Source organism: Euwallacea fornicatus, chromosome 22 (assembly GCF_040115645.1).
Source record: "Euwallacea fornicatus isolate EFF26 chromosome 22, ASM4011564v1, whole genome shotgun sequence".
Lineage (NCBI taxonomy): Eukaryota > Metazoa > Arthropoda > Insecta > Coleoptera > Curculionidae > Euwallacea > Euwallacea fornicatus.
In genome coordinates, this window is record NC_089562.1 from 335177 (window position 1) to 351587 (window position 16411).

At 38.2% G+C, this 16411-nt stretch overlaps 3 protein-coding genes across 6 annotated transcripts in view; 2 read left to right on the forward strand and 1 right to left on the reverse strand.

Moving 5' to 3' along the window:
- unc-13 overlaps positions 1-6806 on the reverse strand; it is a 129383-nt gene extending 122577 nt beyond the window's left edge. For all 4 annotated transcript variants that reach the window (XM_066295139.1, XM_066295140.1, XM_066295138.1 and 1 more), the window contains exon 1: positions 6465-6806. In XM_066295139.1, the coding sequence (XP_066151236.1) occupies positions 6465-6486 (22 nt within the window). In that variant the 5' untranslated portion in view covers positions 6487-6806. The remainder of the gene's footprint in view (positions 1-6464) is intronic.
- Positions 6807-9075: 2269 nt separating this feature from the next.
- LOC136346329 (succinate--CoA ligase [ADP-forming] subunit alpha-like) lies at positions 9076-11582 on the forward strand. The gene is made up of 3 exons (XM_066295401.1): positions 9076-9256; positions 10764-10908; positions 11348-11582. The coding sequence occupies exons 1-3, from the start codon at positions 9076-9078 to the stop codon at positions 11580-11582; spliced, it is 561 nt and encodes a 186-aa protein (XP_066151498.1).
- A 682-nt stretch (positions 11583-12264) lies between these two features.
- On the forward strand, positions 12265-16262 carry LOC136346170 (insulin-like growth factor-binding protein complex acid labile subunit). Its single transcript, XM_066295105.1, has 2 exons — positions 12265-12345; positions 12401-16262. Exons 1-2 carry the CDS (start codon positions 12307-12309, stop codon positions 15017-15019), a joined length of 2658 nt encoding a protein of 885 aa, XP_066151202.1. The 5' UTR covers positions 12265-12306; the 3' UTR covers positions 15020-16262.
- The last annotated feature ends 149 nt before the right edge of the window (positions 16263-16411 follow it).

Below are 16411 nucleotides of genomic sequence, written 5' to 3' on the forward strand. Positions count from 1 at the left end.
AATCACGTAAGTCACGCAAAGCATGAACGTAAAATAAATAAAAATTCCAGGTACGTGAGATCTATTAAAATCCGTTTATAAAACTTCTTTGCGATTCAGTGTCTTAGGAAAAGTTCTATAATTTTTGAGCAAAAGCTGCGCTTTAACAGGGCCGAAATTTGGTTAATTTAACTTTAGGTTTAAGAGGGAATTTTCGTGTTCTCAAAGAGAGGTGTCTCGGCCTGCTAAAGCCCGCTTTAATAATAAGAGCTTTTTTAATCTGAATAAAGGTTTAAGTCTTGGATAAATATACGTAGTAAATAGTCATAAAGTTTTAACTTTATCGATGTTTGGTTTAATTAAAATGAAAGTTTCACGAAACACGCAAGAAATAACTTAAGAAACTCGACAGTAATAAGGCCTAGTATGACCGGGTCCTGTTAAATGTCTGTCAAAGTTATCTAAAGACATCAATATTTAATTAATTATATATGTCAATTAATTAAGGAGTCTAATGCAGCCTCATATCACCTGCGTCGTTTTGCCGTTAATTGTAATTGTTTAACGTCCACCCTTAAGTTGTTAGTGGTATGTGGCATCGCATCAGCATTCGTAAGCCGATTATTTCGCTTGTTAAATTGCCTTACGTTCATACAGATATTTGCATAAAAATTTAACAATATGGCGACACTGCAACATACTTTCGCCTTTCCGCTTTGACACATACGCGCAGATGCTACGTCAGTTTCGAAGTTCCCGGATGACAGTTTCGGTTCAACAACGTTGCCAAACATACGAAAATTCACATATTAACGCTTATTCTTATCACTTCAGTGCGAAGTGCTTGTGCCGATTTGGTTTTTTCTATTTAACACCTAAATTACAAACGTTTCAAGCTTTAATTGCTCACTTCCAAATAAAATTCACGTACGTATTCACAGATGGTACCACGATTCTAAACAAAATTGTTTCAAGTTAATTGCTGCAAAAATCCATTGATTGGCGGTTAAGGATATCATGATAGTAGTTTTTACAATATTTTTCTTACAAATTTGCATTTACCGTTTAAGTTTCTTTACTTTACTTTATGTCAATTCGATAATTGGGAATCGGGCTTCTATTTACCGCATTTCGTTGGTAAATGAAACCAATTTAAGTTATCGGTTTTCAGGCAGATGATTGATGGTTTATTTTAAATAGAGCTATAGATTGCTGTTCCGCGATTTCTTTTGTCAGCAACGTTCCGCATCGTTCCATAACAACAATGAGATCGATTGCTGCAACAAAATTGTTCAAATACTCAAAGTCTTTTTTCGTATCAAACAAGGATGAAAACCTTTTTTCCATCTGTCAATACTCGATTCGTCCATGGGCTTAAATAAGCAAAAAGCGAGTGAAATCCGCTTATCCGTTTTTAAGGTCTAAACAGATGATTTTTGTCTATATGCCCGAACGATAAATTATTCTTACAGCTTCAAATTGAATTTATTATTCAAAAGCATCTCTTGGCTTGAAACAGGCATTAAAATAATATTAGAAAAACCTGGAAAATTCGTGGTGAAGTTTAAGTTCCCTCCAGAAGGCTTTAATAAAACACCACCCAGCAATGCGGTGCAGAAATCTACGAAATCGATAAAGGCATCCAGGTAGATGCCCTTTAACTGGGTTGTAATAGGGAGCGATAACTTTCAAAAGTGCCGTAAATCCATTTTCCACGAAAATAAAAAAGAAACCGGACAGTGGACTAACTGGAAACACCTCCACTTAACCACGGCAAAAAGCCATCCAGAAATGGCTCGGAAAATTGCGGGTGTGAAACACGTTAAAGCAATTTGTTTTTGTGTGATTTCCAGAGTGTCCGGGGAGAAGAAATAAAACCGTGCCAGGTATTTTTAGCTGATCTGGATTGGAAATCCCGATATGGGCGGCAATTTCCGTCTGGTTTCTTCTAATGCAGTCTACCTTAAGGGGTTCAAAGTTTTCAGACCAATTAAATAAATCGATAAAAGTTGTTTGTTTAATTTTCTCTGATATCTCAAAAACAGGTTATTATGCGCATAATTAAAACATTTATCCTTCAAAGCAATCAACCGCATGCAGTTCACGTCTATGCACCACACTTCACAGACTGACGAGGGTCGAGAGTTTTTAAACAAAAATAATTCAAAAAAATTCCGATGACGCGGAAACGGTCAAATGCTTATTTTATGTGACACGGTCACATTTTTTTATCTAGAATTTTCACCCTTAAAAACGATCAAACACACCAGGTTTGAACGCAATGAATTTGAATACTTTATTTTATACGGTGCTGCGAGTTGAGAGTGTTCTGCAGATAAGACAAAGTTGCATCAGCTTGAACATCAGTTGGCGAAGTACAGACCAATTTATAAGTAGAAAACTGAGTATAAGAACCTTCTTCCTGCGAATTGCCAACAACTCCCAGAAATCTCCTGCGCCACCGACTAGTTTATTGAAAAATTGCAATTATAAATTAAATATACACTGGCGAGCATAAAATTCGGGTCACTTCGAAATTTTCAAATATAAATGTATCGAAAGAGAAGTGATATTTTTCGCTGGCCTACCGGCATTGTTTCATGAAATTTCGGATCATTGGGAAAATGTTTACGGTTCTGCATGGTTCTACCATGAAAAAAAAAGATTGATAAAATACCTTCAATATCTATGCATCCTCTTTATCAGTTCCATTCAATTGTTGTTCACTTTAGGCGAATTGGTTAAAGGTGTTCTCTTTAACTTCAAGTTGTGCTAACAGTAGAAAGGCAAAAAGAGGGGGAAATACGCGATATTAATGTCATTATGAGTTTTTTTTCGGTAGCACAAAATTGTGTTCAAAAATGTTACAGTGCTTGGGTAATGGACACCTGTACAATACATCGGTTATTTGGGTACAGGATCGTGTTTTTTTTTTACCATTTACCCTTAACAAGGTTAAAGAACCTCAGAATCGATAAAGGCTATCCTCTTTTATTTTTTTTGGAAGTTAGGAAGACAAAAATTTCGAAAATACTAAAGTGACCCGAATTTTATGCTCGCCAGTACATTATTTTATTGCACATTAAAAAAGGAAATTTGTGGCTGTCAACCACGGTGGCGTAACTTTCAAGATCAATTGCCAAACAGAAAATTTAGCCTTGAAACCTCCTTTTTGCATATCGTCAATTAGATGCACATCTTAGATATGCCGCTCAGTTAATGCAAAATAGTTTAATGTTCACTTTACTAAAAAATCCTGAATTCTCAGCCACGCTGTGGCAGGAATGTCTGGGCGGAAAATTACCCGAAAACGCTATTTCTTGCATATCGTCAATTACTTTCAGGAATTAGCTGCACCACTAACTCAAATAAAATTCTTCAAAGTTCGCTTAAGATAAGACGAAATTGCAAAACTTAACTTTAATCACAGTATATCAACTCCTTCCAGAAATGAACTACGACTACGACTAATTTATTACAAAATCGTTCAGTTCGCTTGATTAAAAAATGAAAATTGAGTCTTCGACCGTTAATCACAATGGTGTGGTGAAGAGCAACATAATTCTATACTGAAACTTCAATTTTGAAGAACTTAATTTTTGCCTATTACCAGGTAGGCCCGGAATTAGCTGCCCTATTGACTCAATGCCAAATCATCTAAAGTTCTAACAATATTTGAAATCTCTCTCAAATATCTCAGAGACGGTTGGTTGGATTGCAAACACAGATCTCACAAACGGTTATAAGGTACACGGAGCAATAAGAGTTGCAAGTTTTAACACACTATTGTTCTTGGAATTTTTCCTCTAAATATTGACTTCAACCATTTCACATTTTATACAGGAAAAGTTCATCCTATTTTATCGAGCAATTTATTGCATTTAAACTCTATCTACTTAGATACTGACTCGAGTATTGTCTCCGAAACTTCCTCAATTAAATTACCATTGAGTGTTTACCCTTTTTAGTTTGAGTGCCTGGCAAACTGGCAATGAGTCGTGAAGATATTTTTGGGGGTTCATAATAAATCTAATTTTATTCCTTCCCGATTGAAAACTGGAACGCGTATCACGTAGTCGGTGAAATACGAAGTGACGTAACATACTCAAGACCTCCTGAAAAGGAAGACACAGGCCATAAACCGAGGAATGTTCGCTTAACAGCCGCATAAATTGAGCCGAATAAGTCGGAGGTCACAATAGAGGTACTTCTATGGGTAAAGTGCATCTAGGGGATTATGGGCCCGCCGAGTTATTGCATAGATCAGAATAACTGACTGATGGTTGTGAATATTAATAGCGGTAGTTTGTGTTTTACGAATAAGATCCAGAACATCTTTAAATTAAAACTTTGAATTAGCCTAGAAATAGATCTCGTTAATATGCAGATCCTTGCATTACGAAATTTCCATTTCCAGGCCTGATTGAATAAACTTTTTCATGAAATTTCTAAAGAGCTGGTCAACGCGAAAATTTGAAAACTTCTCGAAGTGCGTTGAAGGGACGTAGTACTCTGGAAAATCTGGGACATTTGTAACGTTTTTCGTTAGGTTTGAGGAATGAAATACAACTTTGAGGAGAGCTTTTGTGAATCGTCTCCAAACCGAAACTTCTAATGGAGGCAAAAGTGTCTAGATAGACCATAACCCACACTTAAAAGCGTTGAGATTCCGGGTTGTAATGCTGATGTTTACGTCAGAGCAAATCCCATTACGAAACCCAAATTATGAGAGTTTCTGCATATAGAAATTCTATCTATCTCGACGTTCCGACTAATAGTAATAGTTCGGGCTACCGCGAGATTCTCTATCGACACGTGTACGTCCGCTATAACTAATCCACAAGGGGCGCTTAATATTGCGAGATAGGACTTAATAAAGTAGAAAATCTTTCAATAACCTCGGAAACATAAAAGAAGTGGTTTAACGAGCCAATAGTCAGATTCACAAAAAATCGTTATATTTTTAGCCGTCACGCTATTAGTTCTCATGTAAAATGCATGTGAAAAGCCCATATTTCCGCCGCCTCGATCCTTTCCACACTAGGGCACTGAAATTGCCGTTGCTCCAGAAGCCCGAATCAATATTTTTCATCACCAGGTAGACGGCCCACAAATGGACTACCGTGAATGCCAGAGGCCTTGTACGATACTCCAGAAAACAACTTGATTTGGCAACGTCACGCTTCGCTTTTGTTTTGATTTTGACAATTTTTAAGAGCGACGAACTTCCCAATAATTGTACAATGAAAGTTCAACGTTGCCAAATTTCTCTTCTAGGAATGTCATCAACACAATATAAGTTTCTCATTGTTCTCCACGTCTATTAATAAACGTCTTATCGCTTTCGTGAATAAAAAGACAACGTTAATGAGACAGATGCGTAGCTGTTTTATCGGGTATGTCCGAGGCAACTTCCGAATTTTCATTTGAAAAAACAAACGTTCTATTCAAGATACTTTTTTATAGGTTTTTGGTAGATTTCCGGTTCCTTCCAGAAAATTCTTCACACATTCGTCTACCTCTAGATGATGCCGCTTCGTTAGTGTAGCTTTAACGTCAAGGGGTAGCTCTACTGGTATCCCTTACCCGTCAAACTTCAAAACTTTTATCATTCTACGTACAATTCAATTCCTGTTCCGCACAACTCATGACTCATAAAGCGTCAGTTATCACACACACCACAAGTGAAATAACAATTTTAATGAAGAGACAGCAGGATCAATATGCTTATCAGTATTTCCCTCTGGCATGAGGAATGTCCGATAACGCATTCAATAGAAGAACGTTCATTGTTTGAACATCGCGTTTATTCCGTCTGAAACTTCAGAGCACTGAATGGTTTCGGCAAATTTTTTCTTCATATAATATGGACATTTTAACTTGAATATCAAACAACAATTTTGCCTCAAAACTCGTCACAATATCAGGTCATTAAAGGCGCAGCTAATGGACTTCCATTGTTTGAGCCATTTTCGGACACAGACGACCTTCCGTGCAAAACGTACCTTATGACGGTCAATATTCGGGCTCATTTTATAATTTTATTTGGTGGTGGAAAATCGGACACGCAAATCGCCTTTTAGTAATAAATAATAAATGTAGTACAATGGCAATCTCGAACGCAGCTGCACGAAGCTGACGTAAAATGACAGGCCCGCCAATACTGACTCGCGTCATTTTGACGTCACCTTGATCGACAATAGCTACGTTCCAGAATTTGTTTAAGGACGAAATTCGAAATATTGTTTTTACTCGACGATTGTGCCGAAATGAGACTAAAGCTTCAAAGATGTAGCCCCAATCCACAATTAAATCAAGTGCACTCATTCCCGAATTCGTCCCTTATTAAGTGTTACATAACCCCAAAAAAAACCTTATATTTTCCTCGTTGCAGCAGATAGTGCCTAAGCGGTACTTCTCCCTCCCACAAAGCTGCGACAAGAAGATCTTGCTATAGCCTCACTGAATATGGTGAGGAAACTAACCTGTAACACTCAATAATGACATCCTAGAATCCAGCTTGATCGGACCGTCTCCACGGCGGAGAAAACCGATCTAACCTGAACTAACCGCAACCGGGTCCACATTCACCACAAAGTGTCACCAGAACCGCGTGCTCAACCATTTCACCAGGAAAGGGAGGCTTTTCGCGACGGGTGACGTCACCGTAGACGATTGGTGACGTCCGTTGAGTGCAAAAAAGTCGGCCATACTGCCCCGGTTTACGAGGATGCGTCGCGACGCCGACGACGTCGGCTGGTGAGGCCTGCGCCCTTCACGAGTCCGAGATAAGGGTGGAAAGGAGCTTGAGAATGGATGAGCGGAGGTGGTCGGCTAATAATTGAATAAAATTGGATGGAATTAAATTTCCGAGAAGTACATTGCCATATCAGTTGCAATTGAGTGGGATATGAATTGTTTGCCAGGACAAATAAACATTTGGCGAATATTTTAATTAATGCCGAGTTCCAGAGATGATTTTCATCCCTAATTGTGGAAGACGCGTTACGTGCTACGGTTATTGATACTGACAAAAAAACGCAACGATCCATCCTAATCCGTTTTAAAGCTGAATTATAAACATCCATCAGGGAGATAATGCGAACAATAACACACTTCGGTTACATTATTATTTAACTTAAACTTGAATTATGCCGCTAGGTCGAACATCCCTGCGGAAAGTGCATTTTCCGTGAGAAACTCTGGATGCATTTCAATGCGCCGCCGTACTTCGGGTCATAGGTCAAGCACCTTTGAATCGATTTCAATTTAAAAATTACCGCATTTTTTATGAACATCTCTCCTGAGCCCTTCCCAAATCCGCTGATAGAGACTCTATTAACTGGGGGAAAGGGGGAGAGAAAGTTAGAGAAAGGGGTAAAATTTTAGGTGGTAGAGTTGAGGAGACGCTTTACCTCTTGATAAATGGCAACGCAATATTAAAGACGTCAGGAAAAGGTGCTTTTAAAGCGTGTTAAACCGATTAGAGGCTGATGGCATTTTTCCAGGTTTAAATGGCGTTTCACAATCACCGAGATATTTTCTGTACCTATATCGCTCCCCTAATAGTGCAAGCACCCCAGCTAACCTGTCTCAAATGTTCCCGCGGCGAGCTATGGGTCTCAGTAAATACTCCTGAATCTCCAATAAATGATTATTTTAATGTTGTCGAATTCCCGTCATTAATGCTCATACCAATCACGTAATAGACCAGAACAACCTCCCGTGGCACCCATTGCTCCTCTATAACAATCTGCGCGTCCCATTCTGGTAAACCTTTTTTCCAAAAAAGCGAAAGTTCTGCTTTGAAAACCTCCTTGTGGAGCCCACCCTCTCGGCCTCCTTCTTTTGAATATCCAGAAGGGCATCCTCTTCCTGGGCAATAAGGTATTTCTACTGAAATCTTCCTGTTCTCGTTTATAGACTCGTGAAGCTTTTTACGGGGGTCGATGAGAGCTGCCCAGTCGGCTGATTAAACCTATAGTCCAAAGCTCTCGCTGTAGGTTCGCGTTTTCTCAGAGATTCTTTCCTCCCACCTATCTTCTTCTACCAAGCAGATATTTGACCAAAAAATTCCTTGTCCTCAATTCAAGTCGTCCTCAATTGAGCCCCACATCTGTCCAAAAATGTCTTTTTTCTCGCCTGCCCTAATGTTTCCGCAATCGCAGCTGCAGCTCCAAAATATTCTCCACAAATCCTTCCAAAACCCCGTTATTCTTCTTATTATTCTCCATGCAATTTTTCATCTTTCTAGCCCTTTGAGTCTATATTAAAGTATAATATGAATCAGCGAGGTTTCCTCTGCAAGGGCTGATGCAAGCTATCATGGAGCTCATACAATTGCCTACAAGAAGCTTTGTCAGCTTTGTATTATTGTAGGGAACATATGTAGAACTTCCATCATCTAATGCTGAAATTACGTTTTCTAAAATTCTGCGGGATAAATTGAACTTCACAGCGTCCTTAAAACGACTTCAGCGGCCATGCTTTTGGAGATTTTTTCATATCCAGCTAAATCTGCCTAGTTAAATAATAGCCACAGTGACCACCTGCCTGTTTAGCCTGACCTTTGATCCCGAATATTGCTGCAATATAGAGTTTGTTTGTGGAGGTTACTACGTTTTTTGGTGCCTCTAGTTAAAGCTTTTAAAGCGTATCGTATCGAGCCCGCACTTACCCTTGTAGGGTTTTGAACATGTACCGGCTGTCTCAAATTCGACGCTTTTATTATACCCATTTTATGAAAACGGAAAGTGATATGAAAAATTTTAATTATAGATTTCCAATGGGGTTGGATAACCTCGAGTACAACCTGAAGAAGTTTATTTCTTAAACGTCGGAGTAATAAGTTACCACGTCACCAATGATATTTTTCCCAGAAACATTTCGAAATTTTGACAAAATGATATTGATCTTAATTCTCCACACAACTTTTGTTCAAGAAATGTTTTCTTAAAGTTGAAACTAATACAGCCAGTGCAATTTAATTATGACACGAGGAAGACATGAAAGATGAAGGAGCATTTCAAAGCAAGAAAGTTCTAGTTTTATTTCTCGACGTGCTGGTGAATAAGAAATTATTGAACTATCTGTCAGATGATTTATCAAGAATACACAAGGAAACAGAGTACATTTAACAGTAAGCAAACCATCGAACATAAGACCAATGCCCTGGGGGTTTGTCGCCGGGAAAGGGAGAATAACTCTTTAGAACTGTCAAGTTTTAACTCTGTTAAAGACGCAAAGCACGTCACGGTCATACTCGTACCACCTTTAGGTAAAAATATTCAAAAAATACTATTAAATGATATTAACTGGCAATGATATCCTGTTTGGTCATCCAAATTGGTATGCTTTTTCGTATTTAACCTCATGAATGAAACGAAATAAGAACACATCAGTTTGAGAAATCAGACAACTGCTAATCCTTCTACTACGATCATCAGCTTTTATTTTGCGATTTTATGCCGCCGTCTACAGGTAGGCGATTGTATTACATAATCAATCTGCCCCTATTAAAGGTGTAAAAATAAATTTATAAAGTTTAAATCACTCGTCACATTTACTCGTCGAATATTATTCATTTAGCGCCCTTGTCCCAGCATTGCTTGATAATTCTGTGGGATTCCCAGGGCATGCGTAGACAGCGGTAATTTACCTTTTTGGATTTTTCAGCAACCTTAAATTAAAATTTGAAGACGTCACTCTAACTTTTACACGATTTGCGAATAAAATAAGAATAAAATTTTCATTTATCCCCTAGGATCATGGATCTATTATCCACATCTGTTGGTTTATTATCGATTCTTATGCCGCCATCTATAGGGTAATGCCTTAACAGTATAATCAGCACAGCAATCTGTCGGAGACCCATCAGAACTATTATTGATTATCTTTCGCAACCTTGGAAGACTGTACACTCGCCAAATTGTCAATAATATGTGACAGTTACTTACAAGGAAAAAGTTCACCAAAAATTGAATCTAAAATAGACCTTATTGCGGTGATAACTAAAACAGTTAAAGTGAAGCAACAACTGGTGAAGTAAATGAAGTTCTGAATAGCGGGGCTTGATGTCCTGAGATTATATATTCAAATGCCTACAAAGTGGAAATGATGCCTGGATACTTATATGAGAAAATTTCAGTCGCCATAGTATCCAGATATTTTTTTTGCAGCTAAAAATTTCCAAATTGGTAAGCTGTGCATAATGTATCTTCAGAAAGGGTTACCAAGAGAAGAAAGTTTTTTATTGTTTATTTTACAAAAAAAAATGTAATTTTCGTGAACAATATGACAAAAAAAATTCGCTTAGTTAAAAACTTTTTTAAGTCCTAAAAATGAATTCTTCTTTATATGTCAACCATAAACAAGACATAAATTAAATTATTTTATGGTCGAAAGAGTAACTAGTTTAATTGGTATAGTGTTTTGGTAAAAGTGGCAAATGTTATAGTATATGTTATAGTATGTAGTATGTTATAGTTTATAATTCATCGAGTCATCGAGGAATTTATCAACAGCTTCCGTATATTTAGAACTTAAAATGTGGTGCACGAAAATGAATCAGGAAATTCGTAATTACTGCCTTTACAAAGAAAACTAAGCTAGCTTAAAAAGAAAATACCGCTATGACTCCGATTGTAATGGATTCAGTTCAAAATACTCTAAATTTTTCCTTACGGAGAAGATCGCTCGACTTACGAATAAGTAAACACATACTCAAAAAACATTTAAACAATTAAAAACTCACCCCTTCAAACCAATTTTTAATCACGCTTTAGAGCTAAGAGATCAAGCAAAACGTCTGGATTTCTGCTGGCGGATGGACACTCAAACCATGAATGGTCAATACTTTTATCGAGAAATTACATTCTCTGATAAAGCCACGATCTCCATTAATGGTACTGTTTCATCACAGCTTGTAAGGTACTGAAGCTACCACAATTCCTATTGCCAAATCGCTTGTAATGGGTAATATTCAGCTAAAGTGAACGTGTGGTGTGCAATTTCTTACCATTGTATAATTTGACCATATTTTTTGTATTTGAAGTTTTTATTTGTACTTTTTTCTTGTTTGTTAAAGTATTGCAATAAAAGTTGAATAAATAACAAAAATCTTGATTACAACTACCATAAGAATGAAAATTAATTATCGGCACTTAGAAAAATTTTCAACTAAACGGAGCTATTTTTCGATATTTCGTTGTAACGAGCGGGAAAATTGAACCGACGAGAACTGATTCAATAGTTTTAGAACAAGCAAGAACTCTCATGAAGAATAAATTTTTCTCGAAAAATGAAAAATAGAAAACTTTCTCCTCTAAACACCTCCATCTGGGGGTATACTGTTGATTTTGGACTTTAGCTTACAAGACAGTGCATTAAATAACCCAAAAAAGCCTAGGGCGGTTCAGGGCCTAAGCCCCTGCCTAGCCGGTGGAGGAGGCTTATTGAAGGGTATCAATTTCGTGGATTGTGTCGACATATTTCTGAATGAGCTCGAAACACACGGACCAGTTTTGATTGGGAAAATGGGAGCAGAAGCTGATGAAAATACAACTGAGCATCTCTGGAAGAGCACAATCTTGACAACAAGGTGAACCTTACGTATGTTTTAATTGTTGGCATGACCAGTTCTTCGAGTAAACGAATGGGTTATGCTGGTAAGGTTTTTGGAGGCAAAGTAAGGGTGACATTAAGGGTGCTTCAGAGGCGATAATTTTCGTGGGAAAGGTTAAAGAAAAGATTTTGGCACACAAGGCTGTTGGATTTAAAGTGTGCCCATCACCAGCCAAAATCGGAACAACTCTGTACCGGGAAATGAAACGTTTGAATTTACATTAATTAAAAAATGTCTATTCCTCGTTGTGTTTTATTCAGTTCTTTTCAGAGAGCAGGAAGGCAAATAATCCGGGCCACTCGAAACGTCATCAAACCGAAAACTGCTTTCAATGCTGGCTTTATTCATCCCTTACATAAACTCTATGCAGGCATGGGGATGAAAACCGAAATAAAACTGAAACCATTTTATACATCGATGCTTGTTTTGAAACGTTCGTATTTTCTGCAAACGAGATACGCCAAATGGTCGTGTCTTAAGGGCGTGAACCACCTGCTCCATCTCGTGGGTTTTCCCATAAAACCCCGGAAAAATTCTTACATATTAAATGTGAAAATTTGTCCAATACGTGGTTCAAATAAGTGCCAGCAGTGTTCATAGATTTCCATACAATACATGTTTTCAATAAATTGCAAATTTATGTAATAAAAAACTGCTGAGTCGTGGGTTTATTTCTGCTTCACTTGGATAGTGTTACTTTTCTCATGTTAGTTTTGCCAAAAATGTCTTCAGCAATCTCAATTGTAAGTAATTACTCCAGTAATAGCTTACCCATTACTGCACATTGAATGTTTCCAGACGAAGGTCATCCACTCTCTATTGTTCCTGCTCTATTTCTCAAACACTACTCGTAGCCTCTGCGACCTCAAACTTTCAACTAGTCATTTCATATGCAAAAACACCTCAGTGGAAGACTACGTCTATGATATCCTCCAAATGGACCATACGGCAATGAGTGATAATTCGTCGGAGGCATTAGAATTCACCATTATCAACTCAAATTTCCCAGCATTGGTTCATTTGCAAGATCCTTTCGAATGGACTTATGGTGCTTCGAAGGTGAGTAAATTGGTGCTGAATTCCTGCAAAATCACCGTGGTGTCCAAAGGAGCATTCAGAAATTTCCGGAATTTGGATGAGATTGATTTGGCTTTTAATCAAATCAAGGATCTAGGGTTCATAGATACCTCGATAAGCGCAGTGAGTAAACTGAACCTCTCCCACAACAACATTGAGAGCGTTGATTTTCACCCTTTCACCGATACCAGAATGACAGAGCTCGATTTGTCTTTCAACCTGATCGTCCAGGTGATGATTTTGCCCTCGTTAAGTGGCCTAGTGCTATTGAATAACAACAACATTGAGATAGTTGAACTTGTCCCGAGCAATTCTCTAAGAGTGAATTTAGCCAATAATAAAATCAAATATTTTATCAAGACATACCTCAGTGGAAACTATTTTGACTACCTGGATTTGTCCGGCTCAATTTCAAATTCTGAGAGCTTTTTGGGTTCATTTCCCGAGTCTAACGAATCTAACATATCCAACAATCCCGTGGTAAAACTCCCCGAGGAAGTCTTCTTCACTCGCTATTTACACGCATCGAATTGCTCATTTTCCATTATTTCCATTCCGAGTTTCCCAAACTACAGCAAGCTAAACTTCAGCCACAATCAAATAAAAATCGTGAAAATCTCCAACAAAAACTTCATCGCAGCTCTGGATCTGTCGTATAATCACCTTGAAAATATCACTATGGTTTTTCATGGGGCGACCATTATTCAGCTGGATCTGAGCCACAACAAAATAAAACAGCTCAACAGCAATAGCTTTCCTCTGGAGGGAGAACTAATAAGTCTCAATATATCTTTTAACTCTAACTTAGAGCTAACGGGGGGCACTTTTAAGAGGTGCAATGTTTTGCAAATTTTGAGCCTGGCTTCGTGTGATATTTCTGTCTTGGAGGAAAGCGTTTTTACGGGATTGATACAATTAAATGAATTGGATTTGAACCATAACCAGCTCCAGGTTGTATCCGCTCAGCTCTTCAAACCTCTGCGGTTTGTGAGGCGCATCAATTTGTCTCACAATAAACTCTCAATAATCCCCAGTCAGATTTTCTCTTTTCTCAACTCCCCTCTACTGAGCATCTTGGACCTTTCGGAAAACAATATAGAAATAATCGAAAGCGTTGCTTTTGAAAATCTCGTCATGAATTCAATTACCATGAACCACAATAGAGGGTCTGTGGCAATTAGAAACTCATCTTTCTTCGGTTCCATCATCAATTCCATCAGCATGAGAAATTGCCAGTTTAATTCCATCGACTTTGAGGTGTTTTCTGGCATGCAAGAGCTGTTGCGTCTGGATTTGAGCTACAGTCGCATCCTTCAAATCAACCACTCGTATGGCACCTCAAATATCAACATTAAGAATTTGAATCTAACGTTCAAGGGGCGTCTTCAGAAGAACAGCTTTCAAAATTTGCCCTTCTTGTCTAGTTTGGTCTTTCACAACTCTACTCTTGAAACCATAGAGGCCGATGCTTTCAGAGGGTTGTTTTCGTTAAAGTCTCTTCAGCTCTCCGAGAGCACTGTTCAAAACATCTCCTCCCATGCTTTGGACAGTTTATTCGGAATTGTTGAGCTGGACACTAAAACCCTTTTCGGCAACGCGGAAATACTCCCAGAAGCCTCGTTTAGGCACTTGAGGAGCTTATTCCAGTTGGACTTGTCGGGACTGCATCTTAACGACATAGAGCCCTGGGCCTTCAAAGGGCTCAAGAGGCTGCAGCATTTGAACTTGAGCGCGAACTCCTTAACCCTACTGCGCACAGCAGTGTTCTTCGGCCTGGAAGAGTTGCAGGTTTTAGACCTCAGCGAGAATCGTTTGAGAGTTCTCCATAGCGACATCTTCGACGATTTAACGGGTTTGAAGACTTTACACTTGGACTCCAATGAAATCAACGACATAAACTTGGGAGCTCTACAAGGATTTGGAGGATTGCTGGATTTATCTTTCGCCAGGAACAAATTAACGCTGTTCAAGGTTGGAGCCTTCTCCAACCTCCTTCAACTGAAGAACCTCAATCTGCAACGCAACAGCATCTCTTCTCTGCTCTTCGAGGCGTTTTTACCCCTGAAATCGCTAGAAACCTTGAACTTGGAGTACAATAATTTGAAGACCATAGAGCATATTTCACTGGTATCGAACCTCCGGTCTTTGAGGAGGATCGGCATCGCCAATAACAAGTGGAGGTGCGATTATTTGGCGGAACTTCTAATAACCTTCAAGAATCGCCTTATCGATTATAGTTCGGAAAATTGGAATTTCCTTGAAGACAATATCGACGGGATAAAGTGTATAGATGTGTGTAAGTTTCTTCTTTGTCTTAAAGACTCACACGGAATCAATTGAACCAGCTGAAAATAGTTCGGAGTGAGGGTGGTAGTGGGGGACAACAAGAATGCTTTTGTACAGCTTTCAAGGGCGAAATATAGGTAAAATCAGATGTGGGTTTGAATTAAGGTACTCGAGGTCCATAGAAGGTCTCACAAGGGCAGGAAGACTTTTTTTGACGAGTTTCAAATTTTAAGAGCCGATATTACGAGAACCAGAGAAGTGATTGCGTTTAGAAATTATCTCGACTAGTCGCCTCAATGTGACTTATAAGCCTCAACTTAACTGATGATAATATTTTTTAACCTCTGAGATACGGGATTACTTTGGTAATGATTTTCGCGAGTTTGAAAGTGTCCAAAAACGGCAGATCCTTAAACTTATTTTTCAAAATTCCGTGACCTGAATTGAGCTATCCAAGTTTAATGAAGAATCCAGATCAATCGATTTGAGAACTTATATTTCTAGATGTTTCTAAAACTGTACAAAAGAGAGAGGTTACACTGGGTAACTCGGCAAAATTTTAACGGCGTATACCTTTACCTAGTTTCTCGAATTTTTCGAAAAGTTGACGGAAAACCTTCGCTCCCGTGCTTTTCAAATGGTTTGTGACCTGGATTTTGATAAATCAAAAGCTCGTTTTGGACTTTCATAGAATGAAATCGAGAAAACGCTGTTGCCGAATTACAGTGGCGTACGTTACATGTGATTATTTCCAAAGTATTTTCAAAAATTGTTCCTAAGTGGAGTTTTCTTCTTTAATAATTTGGAACTTATTATCTCTCCCCACTATCTTTAATTGTAACAACAACTTACAGATTTACGTAAAACCTATTGAAGAGCCGAGGACTTTAACATTACACAGTGGCATCTCTTCATTGCACTCTGCTGTGGTAAATGTTCAGTAAGACACGTTTCTAAGTATATGCGTATATTTTGATATTAAGAAATTTATTACTACATGTCTGTCAATTATGTTGCAATATTATAGTTCAATAGAGAATATACCGGGTGTTTCAAAAAGCTGCTGTCAAACTTGAGGAGAATATACAGGGTATTGCGGTAAAAAAAATGCAGATAAACTCGTAGTAGGAAAAAAATTGTTTCGACTCTGGGGCAATTTTTGTCCAAAATTGCGATTTTTTCTCGTTGACACAAAAAGACGATATTTAAGCAATTTTTATTAAAAACGACACAAAAATAAGAAATTTATAATAATGGTTGAAAATAGCGATTCCTTGTCTCGTTACATAAATTTTTACATCGAGTTGCTCAGTTCATGTTACATGTACGGATCACTCTCCGTAACAGTTTCTCGTAGGTAGCTGCAGAGGTTTCACAGACCAAGAACTTGATGTAATCCCAAAGCAAAAAATCCAACTGAATTAAATCGGGACTTCGTACTGGTCA

What these genes read in the sequence shown, in the direction of transcription:
- LOC136346170 (XM_066295105.1), top strand. Translation starts at nt 12,307, where the DNA reads ATGTTAGTTTTGCCAAAAATGTCTTCAGCAATCTCAATT. An exon ending in TGTCTTCAGCAATCTCAATT is followed by an intron (nt 12,346 to 12,400) that starts GTAAGTAATTAC and finishes GAATGTTTCCAG; the next exon opens with ACGAAGGTCATCCACTCTCT.
- LOC136346329 (XM_066295401.1), top strand. Translation starts at nt 9,076, where the DNA reads ATGATTTATCAAGAATACACAAGGAAACAGAGTACATTTAACAGTAAG. An exon ending in CATACTCGTACCACCTTTAG is followed by an intron (nt 9,257 to 10,763) that starts GTAAAAATATTC and finishes ATCACGCTTTAG; the next exon opens with AGCTAAGAGATCAAGCAAAA. An exon ending in GTTTCATCACAGCTTGTAAG is followed by an intron (nt 10,909 to 11,347) that starts GTACTGAAGCTA and finishes TTTGGACTTTAG; the next exon opens with CTTACAAGACAGTGCATTAA.